This window comes from Suillus fuscotomentosus (assembly GCF_016647785.1).
Source record: "Suillus fuscotomentosus strain FC203 chromosome Unknown F5891scaffold_62, whole genome shotgun sequence".
In the NCBI taxonomy this organism is placed as follows: domain Eukaryota; kingdom Fungi; phylum Basidiomycota; class Agaricomycetes; order Boletales; family Suillaceae; genus Suillus; species Suillus fuscotomentosus.
The window spans coordinates 79,626-104,153 of NW_024539574.1; the positions used below are offsets into that span (position 1 = coordinate 79,626).

The following is a 24,528-nucleotide window of genomic DNA, read 5'->3' on the forward strand; positions in this document are numbered from 1 at the left end:
CTGTCCTTGTCAGCGAGCCATCGCTTCAATGCATACACTATTACTACACTCGTTGGTTCTGCACAACAAGCAACGCACCGCGGATCGGGAGTGCATGCCACGTAAAACGCTCAAGGCCGATTCCTTCCATTTACTGATCAGGTGCATATCTGTAACCCGCTATCTAAACAATCTTGCGGTGTCGACCCAGTCTGGTTCAATCTTCAACCAATCCACAGCCCCCACATATACATGATAGACACAGGCACGAGGCTATTTGCTTTGCTTCGAACTGCATGCCTGGTTTTCCTCGAAGGTAGTGATTGGAGTATGTCTCTCTATAGAGATCATTAGACTTATTATGTCAGTCATAGGTGTGATATTTGCGAAATTTCTGACTTCGAAGTGAACGTTCTCACTTGATTCGGAGGTCGGGTGAAACCGGACACGGTAAATTCCTATATGATTTCAAAGTTCAGATATCAGTTAGTAACGAATCACCAGGTTTAGACAAAAGAGTCCTGTGTAACGATGTTCAACGGTTTTTGGACATTAAGTTTATTGCCAGTTTTCTGGGGCTTACGTATCGGGAACTCCCTTATATAAATCCATAGGGCCACTCTGCCCTATGATGCAGCTAATGCGCGACACAATGAGTGAGTCCAACGTCTAGTCTTGACTTCTGCTCACCATTCGCCCAGAGATTCGACTGTTCTTTCTACTGCTCACGTCTCTCAAAGGGGCGTACGCGGTCAACTTTACTGACTGTTTTATCAACTTCAGAAATAATGCGAATCAGACACTCAACGCGTTCGGATTAGTCAATGCCACTGGTGGAAATGTAGCAAACTCGTCTTCGGAGATCTTAACAGCTGTCGGATTCACCTATGACGCGTGTCTTTCACAGTGCGGCTCTGGAACACAGAAGCCAAACTGGGCGAACATTTCGCAGCAGTTCAGCGCCTGGCTGTTACCCTACCTTGCGCTCATTTCTCACCTGCCTTTCGGTGCAAGACATAGGGTCGACAACCTCATGTCTGCCATCCTCACAATCGGTTCACCGTTGCTCGTCGGTTACTCGATGATTCTCACTATTCTCAACGCTCGGTGGATCAGCCGTCGATTTGAGAATGTGTCCTTTCCCAATGCCAAACACGCCGTCCGCATCCTTATAAGCCTTCAGCAAACTCCACTGAAAATAACAAATGAAGACTCGCTGCTCAGTTCCCTCATTGTCCTGCCAGAGAATGATGACTGGTGGCCGAAAATTGCCGATTCCCTCGATTATACTCTCACCTGGTCTATTGCATCTGCAACATCTATCGCTTGGGTTACTGTTACATACCTGTTGGCATTCATCGGTTCAATATCGGATGTCAGCGGCAATCTTAACTCTAACGGTCAAGGCGCGGGGTCGATTTGGTTGTGGCTCATACCAATCGTTATAGGTTGGCTGCAGCTATCCCCAAAGTGTGACTATGTGCGCATTAAACGGGCCATGGACAATGCAGATGCAATGGCATTTGTAGCGACCTATCATGGAGTTATAAAGGCATCAGACCTTTCCGAAAGACGAGCAATATCCATTGATTCCACTTTGGAACACTCTTCGTCTCCTGACGAAAGCTTAACTCCACCTATCTACAACTATGCCAGGGCCATCCCATGGTCCCGGTCGGCGGAGGATGTCTTCGATGCTTTTCTAATGGCCTCCAACAATTCCAGAATGCATAGACCAGTCAGGACGGGTGATATATGGAAGAACGCGGGCGGGAAGAACGTCATTGAGTCCAGTAACAGGTCTGGAAACCCGTCCGAAGTCAATGCTTACTGTAGACTTCCCCGATACGCAGCACCTAGATACGGAGTACGGAGCCCCTGGGCGTCAGGGATATTCTTCCGCATGTTCATGGCGTCGCTCCTGTCCATAGCTTTGCAATGGGCAACAACTGGAGCTGCGGTACTGGTTGTTTATTTTACTCCGACTATGGTCAGCACCATTTGATTCATATACTTGTATGTATCGTTGACAACGGCACACGACAGGGCCTTGGTTGTAGATCCCTTGGTTATATCCTCTACGGTGCACTGGCTACGATGGTCTGGGCGATGCTCGTCACATCGAGTGTCATTTCGCACTACATATATTTATACTCGGCCAGATCCAGCTGGAGTCCTTTTTTTTCTATCACAATGCGTCTCGCAAAGGTCGTATCAAACCTTTTGAGGTGGAGTGGGAAATTCTTGGCAACCGTCAATGCAGTCTGGTTAATCACGGCCAGTATGCTGCAGTTTGCGGATGTCTATGATAATTGTTATTGCAACTCGAGCGTGTTGGGGAGAGGGGTCCAACATGCATATAACATCGTTATGACTGACAATTTAGACTTGGGTTTAACTGAAACTGCTTGGTGGGGCGGGTTGGCTTTGGCTTGCTCTACCTGTGTGGGATTTGTATTTTTTATGAGTTTATGGATTGACCTTGTACCTACATGATGTCTCTGAAGTTTTAGCACTTAGCGGCCTGCAGGAACGGTAGTCTGGCGGAGGACTTCCTGCGCCAAGGCATTTACGGGCCTGGAAGTGCGGCAGGGACACAGGTGTCCCTTTCATTGTCCTCTATGGAGTACTACTCTGCATACTATGGATACAAAAATGTTTTGACAGATACATACAATTGATTAGGATACCTGTACGAATAAGTATTGCGTATACATTTGTCGAGAGATGCATTTACTGTGTTCGTAATTTCGAGAAAAGACAACTTCAAATGTTGCCGCCGCCTAGACAAACAACCGACAAAAGACTCAGCAGATGTTGAAAGTACACAACGGGACGGACTTTGGACAGACATTCACATAATTCCTGGACCCAGGTACAGGTGTGTCCGTCGTTACCGGCCCGCTTAGGACCGTCATGGAATACCAAAACCACAAGCGCACGCCAACTGGGTCAGATCTGGGCCATTGCAATATCCGCATCCTCGCAAGCGCATCGTACGACAATATTGTGGAACCTCGACAATGGACAACTCATCAGCTTGCCTCTCCAGCACGCAAACTTGGTTCACTCCGTATCGTTTTCGGAAGATGGAAAACTGCTAGCCACTGGCTGCCGCGACAGAAACACGTACACATGGGATGCTACTACAATTGTTCGAGAAGCTGGCCTCGACGACCTACTTTCGAATTCAAAGGTGAGTTGATATGCATATCTCATTGTATATTTTCGCAACTGAACGCGCTCTGCCAGGCCAACAAGTTGGCACTCTATGTACGTGGCACCTTCATTAAAAGATCTTGTTGTTCTCATCATATATGCTCTAGACTAGTGCTACACAACCTCTGGTTCAACGACGTCGGCCTGCTTATCGGGTACCCCAAGGTTTTTTCGACGGAGTCCTACCAAATTGTTCCCATGTATGTCATCACGATTCACTATCAATCCGATTTTGTTTTCCTGACCTCTGGCATGTTCTCAGTCCGCTGCACGAAGGCGCGCTGGCTCTTCAGTATCGCCTGGCAGCATACTTTTCGGCCGTTTATTCCACCACATCCGCAGCCCCTCCAGTGCTCGTGCTATATCACTGTCCTCTCCTCTCGACTGGGTTCGAAACATTTCGAAACGGGGTAGAGGTGAAGGCATTGGGTTTCAAGGACCCAGTCCCGCAGTTGTCGAGGTCCCATATGCGCCGGGAAAACGTGTATGTTCCTTCTCTTCCTTGACCGTCCTACTCCAGCTAATCTTATTCAGAGAAATGCTTGCACGAGGGAGAAACGAAAGAAACTATTTTCTCTGAAGATCCCTACCGCAAGTAACTTACGGCCTCCAAAGCCCAATGTGACCCAGTCATCTTCGCAACTACAGGCTGCGATCTCTGGTTCGTCCTCCACACTCCCGTTGGCGATGTTACCGGCTTAGCCACGCCCTCAATGACCTCTCGCCTAGGATGCAACGATAAGACAGGCTGGATTTTAGACTCGCTTCTGGCTCTTGCTTGGCTGTCTCTCTCCTGAATACGGACAGTCATCATTAGATTTCTTATTTTTCACCAGTCGCATGCCTTTATATCTCTCTTGTCGTTGTGGTCTATTCATTCCCTCTGTGATGGATTTCGAGCCGTCGGGGATCGTGAACTGAAGCTTAATGGAATGTGATCATGTGGATGATTAGGCGCTTTAGGTGCACAGCCTGTGCTGTATATGCTGTGAAGCGAACACCGGAATACAGCATGTACAAAAACGTGCCAGGAAGCAGTGGATCTAGTTCTCACTTGGCCACCAGAACCATCATTCCCCGCTGCCTGCCTATTGCTGCTGAGAAACCCTCGTAAGTGATGATTCTGAAAATTGATCGATGAAAGCTCAGGCGACATTGTACCCTAGTGAAATTCTGGAATATGGCTTCATCCACTGCTAAGACGAAAGAGACATCAGCAATAACACCTCATCAAGAATTCAAAGGACACACTGGAAGGGTGCGAGGCGTCATACACCTGCCAGGTGGACAGCGAATCATCACTTGTTCTTCAAGTGACCGCTCGCCTCGAGTGTGGAACTTGAAGAGCGGGAAGCAGATAGGAGAGGACTGGACAGACAGAGAAAGTGGAGTGTACTGTATGGCGTTGTCTCCGGACGGGAAGAAAGTGGTTAGCGGGGGTTCTGATGGTGCAGTGAGGTTGTGGGATATTGACACAGGTAAGGCCATCGCTAAATGGATAGGGCACACAGATCGAGTGTATTCTGTCTGCTGGAGTCGAGATAGTCGAGGAGTGTTAAGCGGATCCAACGATGGGACTGCAAGGCAACGGGATGTGGAAAGCGGAGAGACAATCCTCGAGCCAATCAAAACTGGGCACAGTGAGGTGTGTGCAGCGGTCTATTCACCAGACATGTCCATGATTACGACTGGTGGTCTTGATGGGTCCTGGACTGGAAAACCCACCGAATGCTCCATCGAAATCTGGAACACAAAGACAGGCGAGCTTGTCGCAACTCTCAAAGGACATACACAGGCAGTAAATTGCCTGGCTTGGACCAAGGACGGAAATACTCTTATCTCCGGGTCATCCGATTCCTCGATTAGGACATGGGATACAAAAACATGGAAGCAAACCGCACTACTAGTACTGGAAGCGCACACCCATGGGATCTGGGGCATTGCAATATCACCAAATGAGCGCATCCTCGCAAGCGCATCTTGGGACAGGAGAGCGCTATTGTGGAACCTTGACCATGCAAAACCCATCGGCCGGCCCCTTTGGCACACACACTGGTTGAATCCGTATCGTTTTCGGAAGATGGAAAGCTACTAGCCACTGGCTCCTGCGACGGAAACGTGTACACGTGGGATGTTGCTGCGATTGTTACAGAAGCCGGCCTTGACGACCTACTTTTGAATTCAAAGGTGAGTTGATGTGCACGTCTTATTAATATTGTATATCCTCACAACTGAATGCGCTCTGCCAGGCCAACCAGCCAGTACTTCATGTATGTGACACCTTCATAAAAAGATTTCGTTGTTCTCAATATATGTGCTCTAGACTAGTGCTAGACAACCTCCGGTTCAACGACGTCCGCCTGCATATCGCCAAGGTTTTTTCGACGGAGTCCCACCAAATCGTTCCCATGTATGTCATCACGATTCACTATCAATTCGATTTTGTTTTCCTGACCTCTGGCATGTCGTCAGTCCTCTGAACAAAGGCGCTCCCACTCCTCAGCATCACCAGGCAGCACGCTTCTCGGCCGTCTATTCCACCGCAACTGCAGCCCCTCTGGTGGTCGTGCTGCATCACTATCCTCTCCTCCCGACTGGGCTCGAAACATTTTGAAACGGCGCAGACAACCCAGTCCCGCAGTCGTCGAGGTCCCATGTGCGCCGGGACTACGTGTATGTTCCTTCTCTTCCTTGATCGTCCTACATCACTTAATTTCACGTAGAGAAATGCTTGCGCGAGGGAGAAACGGAAAAAACTATTTCCTCCGAAGATCCATACTGCAAGTACCTCACAGCCTCCAAAACCCAATATGACCCAGTCATCTTCGCAACCGCATACCGCAATCTCTGGTTCGTCCACCACACCTCCCGTTGGCGATGCTACTGGCATAGGCACGACCTCAACGACCTCGCGCCCAGATGCAACGATAAGACAGGCTGGACTCTGGACTCGCTTCTGGCTCTTTCTCTGTTGTCTCTCTCCTGAATACACAGACGGTCATTAAATATCCTCATCCTTCATGAGTCGCATGCCTTCATATCTCGACGGATTCTTGTCGATGTGCTTTACCTACTCTCTCTGATGTATTTCGGGCCGTCTTTCATGTACGATATTGATACCAGACAACTCGTCACCTCTGTCTGCAATGTACGCTACCTATTCGTTTATGCAGCTCAATATCTAGCCTCCGTCGCTTGCAGGCAACACCAGTTTCACGGGATTCGTATCGTCGATCACGCCATCTGATAGCATCATGCCCCCCAAGTTATCATTGCCTACCAATATTTTATTATATCCATAGCTCAGGCGTATACCGTTCAACATGCAGGTGTCCATTTGGCGCGCACCATCCAGCGTTGCTCAGCTTCCTATCGTAGTGATCTGACAATGTCATGTTCAACTACCCCTCCCATCCTTGATGTGGCCCAACCTGGATTATCTATCACACGGTTGAAATGACATCGCGATGCACTAGGCTGACTGATACAACTTACGTCTAGCATGCTGTCCTAAGCAATGTATCTTCCTCCGTGCATCGGTGAAAGCAAGGGTAACTATGATCCGCTAAAGGTTTGCCTTACTACGTACCAGGAAGCCTATCGTGAGGGCAATGACGTCGTTCAATGCTATCTCGCGCACCACGCGACAACCTGTCTGGTGGAAAAGTCCCGTAGTACTTGCGGACACTAATACGTGGTCGATCACGTCCTTCGTCCGCGGCATGTAGAAATGACGTCAAGTTTGAAAAAAAAAGGACCGTCCACGCGCATCATTGGAATAGATATCCTTCCGCCTATCGGCCCTATCAAAGTCTGCGTATCTGTCAAATTTTTGAGAATATTGCATTTACCGGCACTTCCGATGAAGGACAGCAACATACGGATCAGGATCATGAAACGTTACATGTCAGGAAATGCGCTAATGAAGGGGGAGTGGCAGCACTGCACTTTGTAATATAGTACTCACCTTCCATAGGACTTTATTCGCAAATAAATAGATCCAGCTGTATGCAATAAGCGATAAGCTAATGAAGACAGCAAGCAGATATTTCAAACAGGCATATATTCACCGTGTTCTCAAGAACTTTCCTTGTGCGCCGAGTCGGGTGCATGCATCTCACGGAGCGCAAAAAACCGTAGGCTACAGAAAGGAGTGTGCCCCGGGCCTTGATCGCACGAGCAACTGTATTTCTGCCCGTTCCTATGGCCCTTTTCACAGGATATCCTACAAATGGTAAAGGTAAATGAGAGTGATGCAGGAGTGTCACTTAAAAACACACCGTGCCTTCCAAAACGTTGTCTGGCTGTGTGCTGTCAGGAGAAGTTCCAGTCATTGGAATTCTTCTGATAGCCCACAGCCAAACGTGTTAGCTTGCGAGACAACGATTCCGGAGTTACTCCCGCCCATACCTTAGTTTGTTGGTCCTTGATCAGCTTTCTCCACGCATCTTGATCGTAAGCAGGTTCATCGCAATTCAAACCGTACAATGTGTTCCATCTGGACACCAAGTTAGTTTGAGGATCAGTAAAAACGTGCAACATACTTACGTGTTTTTCGATACCATATCCTGCAAACCCATAAATTACCGATGGACAATGAAGATGTGGAATTGCACGATTGGCGAATGTGGTGTCAATGCGTTTGTTCGCATGTCTAAATCACCTTCGGCATGCTTAGTATGACGGTGTACGTCAGCTAGCTAGTCACCAGCCTGTGATGCGTCAGCTATTTCAGTATCATAATCAGTAACGAGTTCATTGTGATATGATGCAGATTTAAAGCACAGACGTTCGATGGTCCATCGATACATGGGAGTTCTGTTCGCGATGACTGCGTCGGCGGAATGTCCAGCTCGAAACTCATTACATCCAGGTGAGCATTTTAACACCCACCGCGCAGAAGCCATGTGCGAAACCGTACTTGGCACCAAAAATCAGCCAGTGGCAGATGCTATGATGATAATGCCGCAGAGTGATCGTTGTATGGTAATGCATGCGAGAGGCTGATTAAAGTGCCTGTAGGATTGTAGAGCCCAAGGATCTGGTATGAAGACCCTGACCAGAACACCTTGTTTGCAGATTAGCGCCGCCGCACTAGTAGGTGTTGGAACGGATGTGAGCACCGGCGGATGGCTATTCAAAACTTTCCGTGGACTACAGGGTCACGGTTTCGTTGCACCCTGAATAATATTGGTAGGATGATAGGAATATGATCCTCGAGTCGACAATTCATGTCCTCACCTGGCGCATGCCCGCTGGCACCTATCAGAGTTGGTAGTTTTTTTTTGCGTGTGATTGGCGTGAGAATGATGAAATGCTCCGACTTTTCAAATGACCCTAGGCTAGGCCAGAACTGACACCGTCAACTATATTGTTCTTGTTCACAACCCCAAGCCAACTATCGCATCGATTTGGAAACGATCTCTGGCTCAATGTACACGGTTATCATCATCGCAAAGTCGTTATCTGTCGTTCTTGAGTGGCTCCACTCACATACTGTTCTGAACTTATGTCAATTGCGTGTCGCACAACCAGAAATCGGGCAACGCGTTCACCTTTTGTCTTGACGATACGCACTTGGCTCGAATGGTTCCGTTCACGTGGCAGCAGGGACAAAGTATCTTGAAGGAGGCATAGAGATGTTCTTCATGTACGGACGCTATTCCTTTCCTTCTTATCTATGAACGATATTATTCCTCACCAGCTTAGATACACAGTGTCGGTCATGCCCTTGTGAGGTGTTCAAACGAAGGTTATTCCCAGACCAGGGATGTAACCTGGAGATGATTTTCTGTAAACACATTATCGTCTGTTTATCACGGTGGTTATCTCCATGACAAACGACTAATTGAAGACTACAAATGACACCGGTTTTACATGCCGCACACTGGTTCCCCACATACTTGGTTGATAGTTGGTCCGGATGCACGTTTCCGTGTGCCGATGTACTATCATTGTGCGTTAGCTAGGATATATCCACCTGTTACGGCTGTATATGTTGTCGCGACCTATCTTTTCCTCATTGGTATTGTATTGGTCAACCCTCTCCAAACAATCGAGAGGTAACCGCGAGTCTGGTTGATGGTGATGAGGAAAAACCACCATGTAGAAGGCAGTCACGATATTTGGTTAGTAAAAGCTCCGTGATTCATTTTATCACATATTCGCCATCTAAAAACACCAGTTGTCGAGCTGAGCCGCAGAGAATGTATGTCTATCACGGAAACCAGGCCCGTTGCGGCCCCAATAGCGCGAGTAACGATGGTATTATTTGGGGGCACGGCTCCATCGGTTGAGTACAAACATGAGCACAGAATGCAGGGTTTGTGGGGAGCCTGTCGTAGTGGCATTGCATGAAGTGGGGTATTACAGTCAGAGTTAGCAGGTAGGCTCGTATGACGGTATGAGGATGTCCGATTCGGAAAAATTTTGACAGCCAATTGCTCTCTCGGCAGGACTTTAAAACCTCGCTCGATGTTTCCAACGGCCATGCCCGCCTGCCGCTGTTGCTTGAACGTTGAACGTTCGAACATCCAGCCATTAATATTATTTGAGTGCTGCAAGTTCATGCTCTACCTCAACTCTGCCCGCCCATTACCTTGCCCACCCAGGACCGCTCGCTGCCTGGTGGTAACAACTGTGATGTCTTCGATGCATCAGGCAGATATTGGCCTTTCTTACCGGCTTCTCTCTGCGTCCGTCGGCAATTAACATCGTTCTTGATTGTGCAGGCTGCAACGCTGCCATCCTATCGCAGATTCGCAGCGACCTGAACAGCAACTTGGTCAAGTCGATGGCAAGGGTATGTCCTCATTGTGACTGTAGTCGCTTGATTAATTGATTGTAAATTAATACAGTCTATAATGATACATTAAATATAGTAAAACCACGGTATAAGTGGGATTAAGGCTAGGTCCAGACAGTGCTAGCGAGCATGTGTGAGAAGCAGTGACGAGCTTCACTGTGCACACAGCGACTTTCATATTCTGTTTAGAGGTACCAATAGGCCTGTCGAGGCCCATACTTCGTCCCGAACCGGTCATTCAAGAGGTGTCCTCCGAGAAAGACCTTCTACCTAAAGGTGGCCGGAATAACTTCGTACCTGTATTCAAATCATTTGGGTCATCCTTTACTTCAAGTTTCAACTTGCTCAGTCCCAATTGCGTCTAAGTGAAATGGCATTGCAGAAGCTCAAGAGTCAAGACGAGAGGAACTAAATTTATCTAGTGGTGGTCGCAGTTTACTGACCGCCGTCCTCGAAGGCTTCCGTCGAGTACTTATCGCCGTCAGCGGTTCAATGGCATGGGGCGATTGTGAGGACTGTACGGCGGGTGAGCAATGCTAGTCGAAACTCAGTGTTAATAATAATCATGAAGTTGATCCCATTTCATTGCGACGTCGTATGCCATTACGTTGGACCGCGCAGTACAACGATTCTCCAACTGTTCGCGGAGCCAGAGACGTAAGTTGTGGTGCTCCCATCTGATTGTTAGCCTCAGGAGGGCACGAACATCCACAACGTATCCACAGCGCGGCTCTCGTCTTTGCATTGCGGACTTGCAACAACAATTAACAACTTCAAATGTGGATACAAAGCTGAGCGCACCAAGCAAAAAGACCACTGTCCCACCTAATGAATAATGGTTGTCCACAGGAAACTCTGCGAAAGGAACGTCTCCACGGTGAAACCACAATTCGGGGACACTTTCAAAGCGGCATGCGACAACCATATAAATACTGTTTCAGTGATTTTCAACCTCTATCCTTGTCAACTGTACCTACTGCCACTGCGAACGCGTACACATCCTCATAACATTTCCATCAATTATCTGATAGCCCAGGTACGTGTATCTCAAGCTTCAATACCTACGTTTTCTAACCGTATTTACTTCTTACCCCCAGATGACCCAGTCCATCCCCCACACCTCATCAAACAGTTCCAATGTTTCCACTCCAATACAAACGCACGCCGCCTCTCTCCCGTTCAGGCCCGTCACGCCTTCGCCGAGTGTGGGTCCTGGAGTTGCACATAATTCGGTCCCGACACAAGATGGCGATTATCCATCTGCGGTAGCCGATGTCCCGCGTACTACCCATGTTGGTTCATACCCACCAGCTGCGGCTACTCCTCTCCCACAACACCAATCTGCGCCCCTTTCATACGATCAACCCTTCCTATCGAGTTCTTTTCCAGAGAGCACGACCCATTACACTCCACAGCCTCCGTCCTCTCTGTTGCCAGAGACCATCCTCGCAGAGGTCGCTGAAGATCCAGATGTCCGGAGTCTCATTAATGAGCCGGAGAGCTTTGTGGATCCCGAGCTTCTTGTCTACGGATATCTTGCAGATGCTGCCGAAGACCCTGATTTTCGCAACTCTCCAATCAGGACCCTTTTGATATGTTCTGTTCTTATGGGATCGCTCTATACCAACGATCTCCCTCTGAATTAGTACCTTTTCTTCTGCTTTCATCAACGAGATATAGAGTTCATTTCATATTTCACTTCTGTATCACCTAGCTACCGTCCTGTCTATGGTTTACTCTCTGTTGCCGCCTATTCATGTGTGGCATCACACATATTATGCCAGTATAGCTACCTTTTGTTCATTGAAATACAGAGATTCATTGTATGTACATGCTGGAAGATCTAAGAACTCGACTCAAACTCTACCTTGAGAAGCATCAATACTAGCTAGTACAAAAACTTATTCAAGATTCAAATGGAGATGCAGGCAAAACATTAATACACATGAGGCTCGACTACGGGTGCCGCATATGGCGGAATGGTTGCTGCTAGAACATCAGGCGCTCGTCTGATATCTGTATATCAGCTTGTAAGCACGCTGGCTTACCTGAGTTCTCATAATCAGTACATATACCGTCGCTGATACTGAAAGCTAAGCTTTCAGTATTTCACCTTTTGGTGTAACGGTTATGCGTGGCGGCGGTCTGACCATGTTACATAGCTGAAATGAGGCCATAATCATCACACATGTGCAGACATCTAAAAAGAAGTGCTGTGTTTTAGCGTAAAGCACAGAGCCCCATTGATTTAATGCGAATGTGTGCGCGTTTAATTAATCACGCAAGATAGTCTGTAGACTTACGAGGACAATTCGAATCAACGAGACTTGAGGCGAGAGCGGCGGAGTGCACTGGCAGATAATTGATATGAACTTGTCTTTTTTGCTCACCATTTCGAGTCTCCACAACCGTTTGACTTGACATGCGAGTTGTTCACGGATGTATTCTACACTCCGATTCCCTGGATGTCACTGATCTAGATGGGCACGACGATTGGAATTCAGTGGGGCCTTGAAAATGTCGGGATTCTGCAGTGTATTGAATCGAGAGCCTGAGATCCACGCTGGTTTTTATGCGAATAACGGGAGTATGCTCCGCAACGTGTATAGTACAGTGATAGTACAAGGTAAGAACTTCCTTGAAGATATTTTTCATATGATGCGTTACAATACTGACACGAACCACAAAGGGACATACTAATCAGACAAAGGACAAATACTTGGTGGCAAAAGCAGAATCATCTTTCCTGTCAGCACGCGTGGCTCCTGCGAAGAACTTGGGACTTTTGGCGGAGGAAACAGCCTTGGAGCTGGGGTTGGGAGGCGGAGGACGCGGAGCAGGTGACTGACAGCGCATCGTTAGGGATATAGTAAACAAGGGAGAAGACTCACATTCAACAGATCATCACGTTTCTGAGTGGCACTTTCGTTTGTGTTTGTAAAACGCTGGAGAGAAAGGTTACCGCAATGTCATTAGAGCAAAGCTCAACACCCTACATCAAGAAATGCGCGCATGAAATTACGACGCTTGGGTTGGGATGACGGAATGGTGTTCTACGCGTGAGTGAGGGACAAAACGATGCGATGGAGAAGAGGAAGAGCATACCTGCATGTGTGTGAATGTTCGACTGGAGTTCGATACTTCGATACGATGAAGTAGTAACACGGTGGGTGAGATCGATGATGGTACAAGAAAAAAATAGCGAGTTATATACAATATCATATCATACAAGTGGCGTGAAGGCCTAAGCAGATAAAGTGTGGAGGAAAGAGCCGCCGCAACGTGTTCACGAAGAGCATGGCATGATAGAACAAAGATTCAAAATATAAAGGCGATTACATACGGGAGTGCCTCAATGATCGAAAATTTATTGTGATACCTGGCATAACACAGAAATTCCGAGTCTCAGTTATATCTCCAGTAGACGGTGTTCTCTTTGGGGAGGGCCAATATGCAGACGCATTGTTCGCGAAGTTTGAACAGTCTATCTGAAGTTACTGGGTAGTCTGAGTGCCATAGGGTCTTGTACTCTTTATTGACAATGAAAATCATGGGATGGTCATGATATCTAGTAGTGGACGCAAGGGTATGTCGGGAGTAAAGTTGGACCAAGTCCGATGGTGGAGGTCATCCGAGTCAATGCAAATTCCCACGACTCTTCTACACATACCTTCAACCTTCATAAATTCTTGAAGCTGTCAACCTCCGTTGCGCACTCATATCATGGATGATGGAGCCTGATCCGCAGGTCTTTAAAAGTTGTAGGACGAGATGTCTGGGCAATGCTGTATATACTGACGTTCGTACGTATGCAGGTGCTTCATCTTTCGAATAATGTCCTCTTCAAACACACCCTGGCTTGCCCTTTTCCAGATATTTAATCTCCAGTGGTATAACATGTTTATGAGGCACTAACCCTCCACATTCACAAGTCATCTTTCACGTTATCTCCTCCATAGACTTGCCAACCAGGATCAAGCTTGGCATCCTCGGCACATTAGCCTCTGACAGTCTGTTGCTTGAAGGCGACACCAGTTTCACGGGATTCATATCGTCGATCAAGCCATCCGATGCGGCGTCATACTTCCCCAAACTATCCTCGCCTACCAGTATTGGGACTATAGCTCAGGCACATCCCATCACGGAAGTGTTCATTTGACGTTCACCACCCGGTATTCCTCAGCTTCCTCTCGTGGTGCTCTGGCAATGACATGTCCAACTACCCCTCCCATCCTTGATGTGGCCCAACCCGGGTTATCTATCACACGGTCGAAATGACATCGTGATGCACTAAGCTGACTGATACAACTTGCATCCAGCAGGCCATCCTAAGCAACGCATCTTCCTCCGTGCATCGGTGAAAGCAAGGGTAACTATTATCCGCTAAATGTTTGCCTCACTATATTCCAGGAAGCTTATCGTGAGGGCAATGGCGTCGTTCAATGCTATCGCGCTCATTACGCGACAACTGAGGAGGAGAAAGAGTCGAGGTGCCTTTGGCTCTATTAAACAGCTAGTCAAACCTTGGCTGTCAAAAACACTTACGATTTTACCCCGCAATATTCGAGGGTGTGTACATGGATGTCATCTAACAACAATGGTAATGTATCAATGACTCGGCATCGTAAAACTGTCGCTATTGATAACGTTCAATATTGTACCATTGCAATTCTGCTTCAAACCGATGGCAAATTCCATAGCGTATCACCTTCAATGCATCAAACTAGCTATTTCAATATTTATCGATTTGATCATGCCTCCTGGAATATTCTCCCCCACCCCTTGATCGCTTTCGTGTCTACTCCACACTGCCTCAACATATCCCAAGTGACCGTAGTAACAGTATCCAACACTGGAACGCCATACTTTGCCTCCCAAAGCTCAACCTTATGCGCCGCTATCAGATTTGTGCAGAAAGTCGAAACAACATCTGCACCCCCCTCGACCACTTGCCCTACCAACGTCTCCAATACATCCTCTCCAATCAGGGCAACATCAGTGTTCTTCAAAACACGCAGATGGCGTTCCGTTTCCGAGGTGACTTCCATCCCAATGGCATTGTAGTTCTTCACAATCCTCTCCTGGACGTCATCTAGGTAAGGTGTGACCAGTCCAAGCTTCTTGACCTTGAAAATACCCAAAGCCTTGTTCAAAGCCAATACGGAGGTGGTGGCAGGGATACCCGTAGCTTTGGTAATGGCTTGGCAAAGTTTTTCGTCGTCCTCGAATCCCATCCATCCCGCTGCTGTTCCACTCCAACCAATCATATCAACTTCGGCATGGGCAAGTAGTTGAGCAGCTTGCATGATGATTGAGCGGTCGAACTGAGCGAGACCTTCGGGCGAGAGACTGATCGCCTTGACTGGGAAACGGGAGAAGTGAACGGAGACATTTGGAATGGAGGAAACAATCTGGTAGGTGAGAGGTTCCAACGCAGTATTTGAGGAAGGCGTGAGAATGCCGAGACGGATTTGTTTTGGCATGGCTAAAACGCTGGAGGCAGATTTATGGTGTGCAGAGGTCGACTTGTTGTGAAGGAAGACGGACGAGTGGCGACGTATGTGAGCTTTCAACGCTGATATAGGACCTTATGAGCTAGCATGTGAGTTATAATGAATCGAAGATCCTTGCCGACGGATGTCCGAGTCATGACCTGCTGATTGAAGCTGATTTAGGTCTTATCACCAAGACTCAGCGCTCATTGGGTCGATATCGCTGTCCGTCTGGCCAAGCAATCGTTATCTCTTCTCGGGCCACCTGACTTTGAACGATATAATATTCTATAATCTTCAATGGCACCATCGTCTGCATCGCACCGTAAAAATATGACATCGTTGTCCATTTGCATTACCTTGCTCGTGTCGTACTCGTCGCTCAGCAAGACATGCACTTGAATACATGAACCTTTGTTATGATATTGGTAGATACACATATAGCGAGAGTTGGTATCAGAATGTGCCGCTTGAGTTTGTTGCATCGTTTGAACAACAATTAGGTGGACGTGAGAAAGTGAGGGCGGGTGACATGCATGATGCATCACAGTACGTCGACCTGGAGGGGGCTGATGTATTAGCAAGCACGAGAGGAAGATGCATCAGCAAACGAAGAGAGGGGTGCGTGCCGAACCTTCTATTCTAAGAGCGCCAAAAGACGATTCTAGGCTCGTGTCATATTGATGCATTGAACAGTGGAACCGTAGCGCTCTGGTGATGCGTCATCGGTGCAATTGTACTTCACTTTGCTCTTGCTGATGCATACACAATGTCTTGTAAATGATCAAGAACAGCCGGCGTGAACAAGGTAGTCGTTGGATAATGTGACCTGATGTCATATTGTCAAACTATGTGGCGGCTGACTCGGACTCGCAGCAACAATTTACTGTTGTAGTAATGCGCAGAAAGGAGGTAATCCAGAATAGAAATCCTACAGAACAAATTTCGATCGTCCGGATAGGCTATGAGCTGTTGACACTGGTCAGTATAAGGCGTTTGCACCGGAGTATGACATTTGGATCTAAAACACTCACGCAATATGTCGACAGGTTCGTCGTGCATGAGGCCAATCAATTAAAGTCGGGCTGTGGTCGGTGGCGGTGGCCGTTGCACCAAGTGACGAGGAGTTGTGAATACGTTATGACTAGGAGTTCTCCAACTTGGTAAACTCATGGCGGCGGCCAAGTTCCCTCACCGATATGGTACCAGATCGTAGAAGTCAATATCATATACTTTACAAAACGCCTTGGGTCCCGAGAAGAAGACCGTCCTCATGGCTGCAGCATTCCCGGCTGAAAAAAAATAGAGGCATTAGGAACAACTTTCAAGGTAGAAAGGTGGAAGACGCACGTTGTCACATGTCACAGTATACGAACACGATGATGTCACGCCGGTTCGAGTTGAGATACGACGAACGACGAACGACGACTTGAGACTAGCAGCCTCAGTGAGCAGGGTAAGAGCTAACAGGACCTCTGACACCTCTGATGGAGCCCCTGATTGCCTCCTGACTACAAGCCCCTGATTTAGCACACGAAGGGAATGCGGTTAACGGAAATGAAGCGTTGGAGGGTTATGATTATGATTTGGAGCCGCTGAGGCTTTCCACCGAGATCTACGGCCTGTTGACGATGACGTCATGATCACACCTGGATGTCTTCTAATGGTGTTTACAGTTACCTTGCAGTGCTTTTGAAATTTTTGTCAAGAAGTGGCGATTCCCGGCACAATTGCCTCCAACCCATAGCGCTACCGCCAGCCACTGAGATTTCGGAACTGAGAGTCCACGTCCAACTGGTCTGGGCCTTCAAAGCTTCACCGCGGGATTTAACATATCTCGTAGATCGAATTTCATGTAAGACTCATGCCACACTCTTCCAAACTCGTGCTCATCCCTAAAGGCTGAATGATTTTCCCTCCACCCTAGAGGCTCGTAGCCGTAGCTGTGCGGTTTGAAACACAAAGTGGTAATGTGACCAAGAATCTCACAATCCTGGGGTTGAATTTATTCTGCTGAAGCGAAGTACCTTTGTGACATTGATAGTGCGATGAGGGAACAAAAGCATGAATAGTACGATGGCTCATACCAAAGTCATTCCTTGCAGTAACCTACACTAATCAATGTAATGAATCTGTGCTCAGTAAGTCCCGTTTGTGTAGCTGAACCTACATAATCATCACAAGCTATATTATGATGGCTGGCTATACAGATTTTCCGTGATGGTGCAAGGATTTCCGCCAAACCCATCGTAAGTCAAACATGATGCTAGTCGCACGTCCCTCCCTCAAGTTGCGCATACAGACAAAGACCCAAATATTTTACATAAGCTCATACTACACATGAATTCACGTACTCACATGAGTAGAGGGCATAATCGAGATCTTCGCTGGTGTTGCGATGCGTCGCAGTGTGTCTGATTCACATTGGTCATGGAGATACCTCGTATAATATGGAGCCATTCATCCTTGACAGAGGGTTTCCCAACCTCTCCTTCATCAGTTGGTCGCTCCTGAACTGACAACTTATTGCAGTATCTTATTTAGATGCCGCCACTCCAACCCCTCTCCTCGGCTGAAACGCCAGTTCATCATGAACTTTCACTTGCTCGCAAACTAGTTTTACTGTTTATGTTTTGTCTTGCCCAATTCTTAGATGCCTTCAGTAACTCAGCTCTCTTCTCCGCAATCCCTGTACTCGAAGTATCCATGGGTATGACTGAAAGTCAATCCACTTGGATCATGAGTGCATTCCAGTTGACCTTTGCATCTTTTCTGCTCATCGTGCGTGCTCATACCATTGATTCTGACCCTGCACTTCAACGCATTGTGTAGAGCGGCCGCATCAGCGACGTATACAACCCAAGTCAGTACTATGCCGCACCTGTCAGATAGCGACATTAATGGGCTCACAGAAATTGGGTTCGTTGGTGGTGTATCTGGTCTTGGTATCATCTCGCTGTGTGCTGGATTTGTTGATGATACCATTCCACTCATCATTCTCAGAGCGTTGACTGGAATAGGTAAACATTCCCGCCGGTCTGACGGTTTTGGCTGACGAAGATCGCTTGTCAGCTTCTTCGATGACAATCCCCTCTGCCCTGGCATTGTTGGTCAACGTGTTTCCGGAACCGCTTGAACAAGCTCGCGCAATAGGAATATTTGGAGGCTGCGCCTGCATCGCTAACGGTAAGAACATCTCCTAGCTGATTATCCATGACTAACTTCATGGTCCCGTTCCATAGTCCTCGGTCTCATGATTGGTGCAATGTTCGTCCAATGGGCATCTTACCTATTGGGTGTTCTGGTTTGTGACCATCGTGGCTATGCCAGCGGCTCTGGCGTGTGCCTTCATCATACCGCCAGAAATTGCAAACACCAAAGACAATCTTGAGCCTGCAGCAGCGAAATGGAAAAGTCTTGACTTACTCGGCGTGACCATCCTAACTGGTATGAATTTTCGGCATGCTCCGCTTCGCATCCCTCACGAACTTCGACAGTTGCCTTGATTTTGTTCATCTTCGCTGTGACATCCGGCTCCACTGACGGCTGGGCATCTGCAGCGGTCCTTGTCCCGCTCATCATATCAATCATGATGGTCATCGGGTTTTTCTACTGGGAAACACGCATACATGTGGACACAGCTGCAATGTATGTCATCAGGGATGCTCGCACCTACCACCAATCATCGGCTGATCTTGTACCAGACCACCCCGGACATGGTTTTACCCCAATTTCTCCATTCTTTTTGCCGTGGCGCTCTTGCCATTATTATGGTGGTTCACAGTGTTTATAATCTTTACCACCCTGTGGCAAAACGTACTTGAGTGGTCGGTAATATCATCGGCTGTGCACATGTAAGGTCTCGACTGTCACTCCATGTTTCCTGTCATTCAGACTGATTTAACTTACCAGGCTCCCGCTCGGTGTCGCAGCTTTCTTTATGAGTTTCACTGGATCGCTCTCTCGGATCTTCAGTCCGAAATGGATTATTCTGACAGGCATGTTTTTTTGCATGGTCGCGACCGTATTGCTGGCACTTGGCGGGGGAAAACCTGAGGACTATTGGCCATACGTATTCCCAGCTTTTTCTCTAGGGAGCGCAGGCGTCATGCTGACGTATACGCACACAAAGTAAGTTCAAATTGTCAAAATTTCATTGACACGTTCCAATGACTGTAATTACAGCATTGCTATATTTCAAGCCGCACCTTCGTCGATGGCAGGCACAGTTGGTGTCATCTTTAACGGCGCTCTTGAATTTGGATCAGCAATTGGTCTCGCTGGTGTCAGTTCAATAGAGACATCCGTGGAGGCCATCCATGGGGGCTCGCATGAGTATCAAGGACGAGCCGCAGTATTTTGGTTCCTCTTGGCAGTTGTCTCTATTCTGTTCATTTCAGTATCAATATTCTATGACCGCAGTACGGACCACACACCCCAACCAGAACACGGCGACCCCGGACATCCTGCTCGACGGAGCACGGATTCTGACGAAAAGCTTAACGACTTGAACGGGACCATGATCGAAAAAGCCAACCTAGCGAATCTGCCAGTGTAGGTTCTTTTTGATGACTGTTCCGTTAGACGACCGCTTTCGTTGATGACAGATTTCTTTTTTACTATTTTCCTGTAAACGACCATACCGTGATGACCTGCAGGGTAGATGTGTTTTTTTATTCCATTATTAGAGGTAGAGTAGACTTCAAGCTGTATTTTTTGTTAGGCCCGCTACCCATCTTGCCATGGGTATATCAATAGACTGTATTGCACATGTGTGAGAGACATACGATTGATGTACTGATCATATCACAGATAGGATTTGACGCCGAACTTGGGTTGACCAGGATCTAAATTTATATAGATCAATCACCGAGAAAGAGGGGTATCGGACACCTCAGGGCGAGCGTCGTGTTCTAGAGACACATAAGAAAGCTTGAAAGTCAGACAAGATGCGTTGAACGCACCGAGCACGATCCGCCTTGTATCTTCGTCGTCTCGGGTGCCATAAGGAATGCTACCCATGTTGAGGATCTCTACGCAGCAGATGGCAAAAGCGTAGACGTCCGCTTGCATTGTCGGACTTGCGGCACCATCCAAAATTTCTGGCGCTTTCCACCTCGGCATCCCATCTGTGCAATCAGGTGGTCAGAAACAAAACCCTACTTGCAAAAGTCGACATACTCGGTCGTTGACACCCGCTCAGCCTGTAGGCATCATCCTTGAGTTCGCTCTGACCAAATTCAGCAATGGCACAGTTTCCTTCTGCATTCACGGACACATTTTCACACTGTTCCAATACATGAGCAGAGCATAGGGACATCGTAGGGCTCACGAACCTTTAAATCACTATGTACCACCCCTTGGGCATGCAAGTATTCCATCCCGCCAGCGATCTGAGAGATAAATCGGAACTGGTCCACTTCGCGTAGCGTGGCGTAATCATCGCGTGCCATGGTCACCAACCACTCCACGAGGCTTCCGCGTTCGTATAGCTCGCTCACGATGAATCATGGCTTGGAGCCATGGGCGCTACTCGCCCCGAACATACGAACGACCTGAGGGTGTTTGAGTCTGCGCCACAGCTCGACCTCTCGACGAAATGTCGAAGCTGGAGTAAAATTGTCGAGAACCTTGATGGCGACCAATCTATCGCGCCAGGATCCAGCATAAACTCTACAGAATGACCCTTGGCTGATCATCTCAAACCGGTCGACCTCATATCTAAACAGTTATATCTATACAGAGCACAACATAAAACTGAGAAGGCACCCACTGCGTGATCGTCCATGAAGGAAGTTCTCACGGAAAAAGAGGGTTGTCACTTCCGGCGCCTCGCGCCTGCATACAGCGCAGTTTCGACATAGAGATCGCTAGCATTGTAGGTCCGTGGATATTCTGTGCCGACAAACAGGAGGACTAGAATGAAAGTCAGACACTCATTTGCGAGAAAGCTGCTGGAACTAATCCTACAGAACGCTGGCCAAACAACACCAGAAATGGAACGAGAGCCTTCCCTCCACCATAGCGCAGAACCATTCTGATAGGACCGTTGAACACAGGTGACTCTAAACAAGGTGTCGCCGCGTTTGAGTATTCCACTAATTGATAAGGCCGTTGAAATATTGCAATCCGCAACCGGGACTACCAGACGATTGACTGTATTCGATAATGACCGGTGGCGTCATGATATAACGTTCAACACTGATCGGGACATGGTAGATATGACTCGACATCCTGCGAGACGGACGGGTGACACCGTGAAGCTGATATATCCATACTGGTCCATTGCGATGGGGTGCGGAACGGTGACAGATGGTACTAATTCAGTTGTAGCAGCCAGCCAGACGTGCAAATATCCATTTTGTGGGCACCTACACGAATTCTGTGGAGGAGCCATGCATGTCCTATGGAGCATTACAACAGATGGAGCCAAGAGGATTAATTGCGAACTCGTTGTGGCGTTTGATTTTGGTTTGATTAGGCCTTTATGTGTCCAAGTTTGTCTAGTGAGTCACGCCACATTCGGATGCATGATTCACCGTTTTCAAGTTGTCGGTAGCCTAACTCCTCTACGTCGGGTCATACACATGTCACATGTGGCAACGGATGATATGTACCCGAGTGCAGCCACTGGCCAGGTGCGGGCGCCCATCTAATACATGGGACCTTTGTTGAACGACGCATGACGAAACTAATAAGGTCGTGTTTCTAGTAACAGACGGTCACGGTAGGCTATTAGTAGGACCTGGCCTCGCCAACACGACATGATACTTGCTTGTTTCAGACAATCCAAACCAGAAGTTTGATTGACCCATCAACGTTTCAACATCTAAAAATGTGGGTCCGTTGAAAAGTCGCTTGCGAGTGCTTGCGAGCGTTTTGAAAGTAGTTAGCTCAGGTCTCGCATTCGTAAACGTTCGTTTTTGGTTATGTTGCACCCTGAGTGCTCGTTTTTAGGTTAGTCGAGAGATCTCGTCGTATCGCGTCGATTATCAACACATCTAGTACTGATATGATCATGAGCATCCAATGATAATCTTGATTACACTATACTACAACGAACAAGCTATATACGTAGTAAAATATTATTCAGAATCGGACGAGCTCTCTCCATTGCCTGCCTGCGATGGTCCAACATCCAGCATGTACTGCAAATAACTTTTGAACTCGAGTTTCTCTTCGTCCGTGAGGTCATCGAACGCTTGCACGATCTCCTTGAATTTTTCTTCATGGTGTTGACCACCAAAAGCGTCGACGGTGATAACAGCGGAGCGCTGTTCCTGCAATGCACAGTGAGTACCGCTGCCAACTGAGGCCATCACATATTTGATGGCCTTCAGTGGCGAGGCGCCGAGAAAGGCTTCGCGGCCCTCGCGCCACACAAAACAAACAACGCCGGCCATGATAAACACATTTTGAAATTTGGCGTCAATGGTGATATTCCCGTGCTGAAAGACTTATAGTTAGTGAAGCGCCAGAAGTGTGAGAGCGACGTACCTCATCCACAGAATATGCATGCATGAAGAGTAGGGGATCAATGCCCCGTATGAGTGTGTTCACCATTGCGATGCAATGCCTTTGTGCTGCTGCGATGGTGCTCCCTCATGGGGGAAACAGCTTGTATGACACAAAGACACCGTCGCACGCAAATTGAGCGATTTTCCCGCGTATACTCGACAACGTGTTCGACACTTGTCTCTGATGGGCGTTAGTGATAAAGTTTTCAATGACAACTACAATATTAGTATGATTATATGAATGGTTTAAAGAAAAACTCACCATCAGCTTCCAAACAATGAGGCGTCGAGTCTTTGATTGTGTCCTCGAATTGAGCGACACATTTTTTCTGCTTCTGCATCATCACATGTTTTGTAAACATCACCTGCCCAATTAAAACTTTCCCCCCCTTCACAGCGTCGCTGATGTCTTCATTTGACACCCGTACCGTCTTCAATGTCGGCGTTGAATGTTCGGCGACGACAGGTGTTTGGGGTGCCATCGTGTGCGCCGCTGCACGTGTCTGCGGTTCGGTGGTGCTGCGGGGGGCTTGCAGGACAAAGTATGGGGTTGCAGGTAGGTTGGCCCTGGTACTGCGTTTCTTCGTAGTACATGCCGGCCCCTTGGTCTATGTAGTTGTTAGTTAGGGTAGCACAATAAACGAAACACTTACATGGACAACCTCTTCTCGAGGAATCTCCCCTCGCCGTAAGAGGGCTAGATTGGTAGCTGGGGGCATAAAGCCCGCCCCTCGGTCTATCATAGCGGCTCCTCCATCAGGGGCTTCGTCGACCCATGCTGGTAAGGGTGTTCCGTGCACGTGGGCACCCTCTTGAGGCCCCCCGGATGTTCCTAAGTTGGATGAGGATGGGCCATCGTATGGCTGGTCCCCCGTGTCTCTGAATCTGTCTTGGTTGTAAGGGTACCCATCATAGGATGTGCCATCGTAGTGGGGCTGCGACAGATTAGGTTGAGAGGTGCTGTCATAGCGGGGCTGTGACAGATTAGGTTGGGAGGTGCCGTCGTAGTGGGGCTGCGACAGATTGGGTTGGGGGTTGGTGAAGGATGGGCCGCCGTATGGCCGGTCCCCCGTGTCTCCGAATCCGTCCTGGTCATAAGGGTACCCGTCGTAGGATGTAGTAGTGTCGTCGTGGGGGGGTTGTAACTGCGTGAAATGGTGTTCATGTGATGATTGAGGCTGTGCGAATTGCGTGCTGAAGGACATAGAGCCAGATGCATGCGAGTCGTCGTAGTGCGTGAGTCCATGGAAAGAGTGTTGATCTATTTTTTTTGGCTTGTTAGTTTGTAAATACTCGTGATTGATAAATCACTCACCTGGGCCCCCACTTTGCCACTGCATACTGTCTTCGTGTGGATTGAAACTGAATGCTGGCACAGAAGGTTGTTCAGCTGGAATGTTGAGTTGATCAGCGGCTGGAAGTCCTGATGGGTTTAGTCCTGACCCCCTTGCTGGTTTGGGGATGGCAGCCTTGCCCTTTCGTTGTGAAGGACGGTTAGCCATATAGTGGTTAGTAC

At 48.0% G+C, this 24,528-nt stretch overlaps 6 protein-coding genes across 6 annotated transcripts; 3 read left to right on the forward strand and 3 right to left on the reverse strand.

Moving 5' to 3' along the window:
• The first annotated feature begins 479 nt into the window (after positions 1–479).
• On the forward strand, positions 480–2,537 carry F5891DRAFT_649220 (uncharacterized protein). The gene is made up of 3 exons (XM_041372640.1): positions 480–635; positions 681–1,969; positions 2,026–2,537. The coding sequence occupies exons 1-3, from the start codon at positions 608–610 to the stop codon at positions 2,473–2,475; spliced, it is 1,767 nt and encodes a 588-aa protein (XP_041221349.1). The 5' UTR covers positions 480–607; the 3' UTR covers positions 2,476–2,537.
• Positions 2,538–10,905: 8,368 nt separating this feature from the next.
• F5891DRAFT_1056815 (uncharacterized protein) lies at positions 10,906–11,857 on the forward strand. Its single transcript, XM_041362722.1, has 2 exons — positions 10,906–11,039; positions 11,101–11,857. Exon 2 carries the CDS (start codon positions 11,101–11,103, stop codon positions 11,647–11,649), a length of 549 nt encoding a protein of 182 aa, XP_041221350.1. The 5' UTR covers positions 10,906–11,039; the 3' UTR covers positions 11,650–11,857.
• Positions 11,858–14,686: 2,829 nt separating this feature from the next.
• F5891DRAFT_649309 (putative Asp/Glu racemase) lies at positions 14,687–15,594 on the reverse strand. Its single transcript, XM_041372641.1, has one exon. It carries the CDS (start codon positions 15,484–15,486, stop codon positions 14,755–14,757), a length of 732 nt encoding a protein of 243 aa, XP_041221351.1. The 5' UTR covers positions 15,487–15,594; the 3' UTR covers positions 14,687–14,754.
• Positions 15,595–17,621: 2,027 nt separating this feature from the next.
• Positions 17,622–20,053, forward strand: F5891DRAFT_1175463 (major facilitator superfamily domain-containing protein; the record flags this gene model as incomplete). Its single annotated transcript, XM_041365715.1, has 12 exons — positions 17,622–17,636; positions 17,706–17,744; positions 18,040–18,276; positions 18,328–18,358; positions 18,408–18,515; positions 18,568–18,681; positions 18,738–18,803; positions 18,826–18,942; positions 18,993–19,143; positions 19,200–19,349; positions 19,408–19,626; positions 19,681–20,053. 12 exons carry the CDS (start codon positions 17,622–17,624, stop codon positions 20,051–20,053), a joined length of 1,620 nt encoding a protein of 539 aa, XP_041221352.1.
• A 308-nt stretch (positions 20,054–20,361) lies between these two features.
• On the reverse strand, positions 20,362–21,241 carry F5891DRAFT_1250754 (kinase-like domain-containing protein; the record flags this gene model as incomplete). The annotated part of the gene is made up of 4 exons (XM_041369890.1): positions 20,832–21,241; positions 20,677–20,782; positions 20,460–20,624; positions 20,362–20,408 (listed from the first exon to the last, which is right to left on the reverse strand). The coding sequence occupies exons 1-4, from the start codon at positions 20,946–20,948 to the stop codon at positions 20,362–20,364; spliced, it is 435 nt and encodes a 144-aa protein (XP_041221353.1). The 5' UTR covers positions 20,949–21,241.
• A 1,339-nt stretch (positions 21,242–22,580) lies between these two features.
• Positions 22,581–24,514, reverse strand: F5891DRAFT_983957 (uncharacterized protein; the record flags this gene model as incomplete). The annotated part of the gene is made up of 6 exons (XM_041377383.1): positions 22,581–22,943; positions 22,993–23,096; positions 23,133–23,228; positions 23,275–23,620; positions 23,666–24,273; positions 24,328–24,514. The coding sequence occupies 6 exons, from the start codon at positions 24,512–24,514 to the stop codon at positions 22,581–22,583; spliced, it is 1,704 nt and encodes a 567-aa protein (XP_041221354.1).
• Positions 24,515–24,528: the final 14 nt, after the last annotated feature.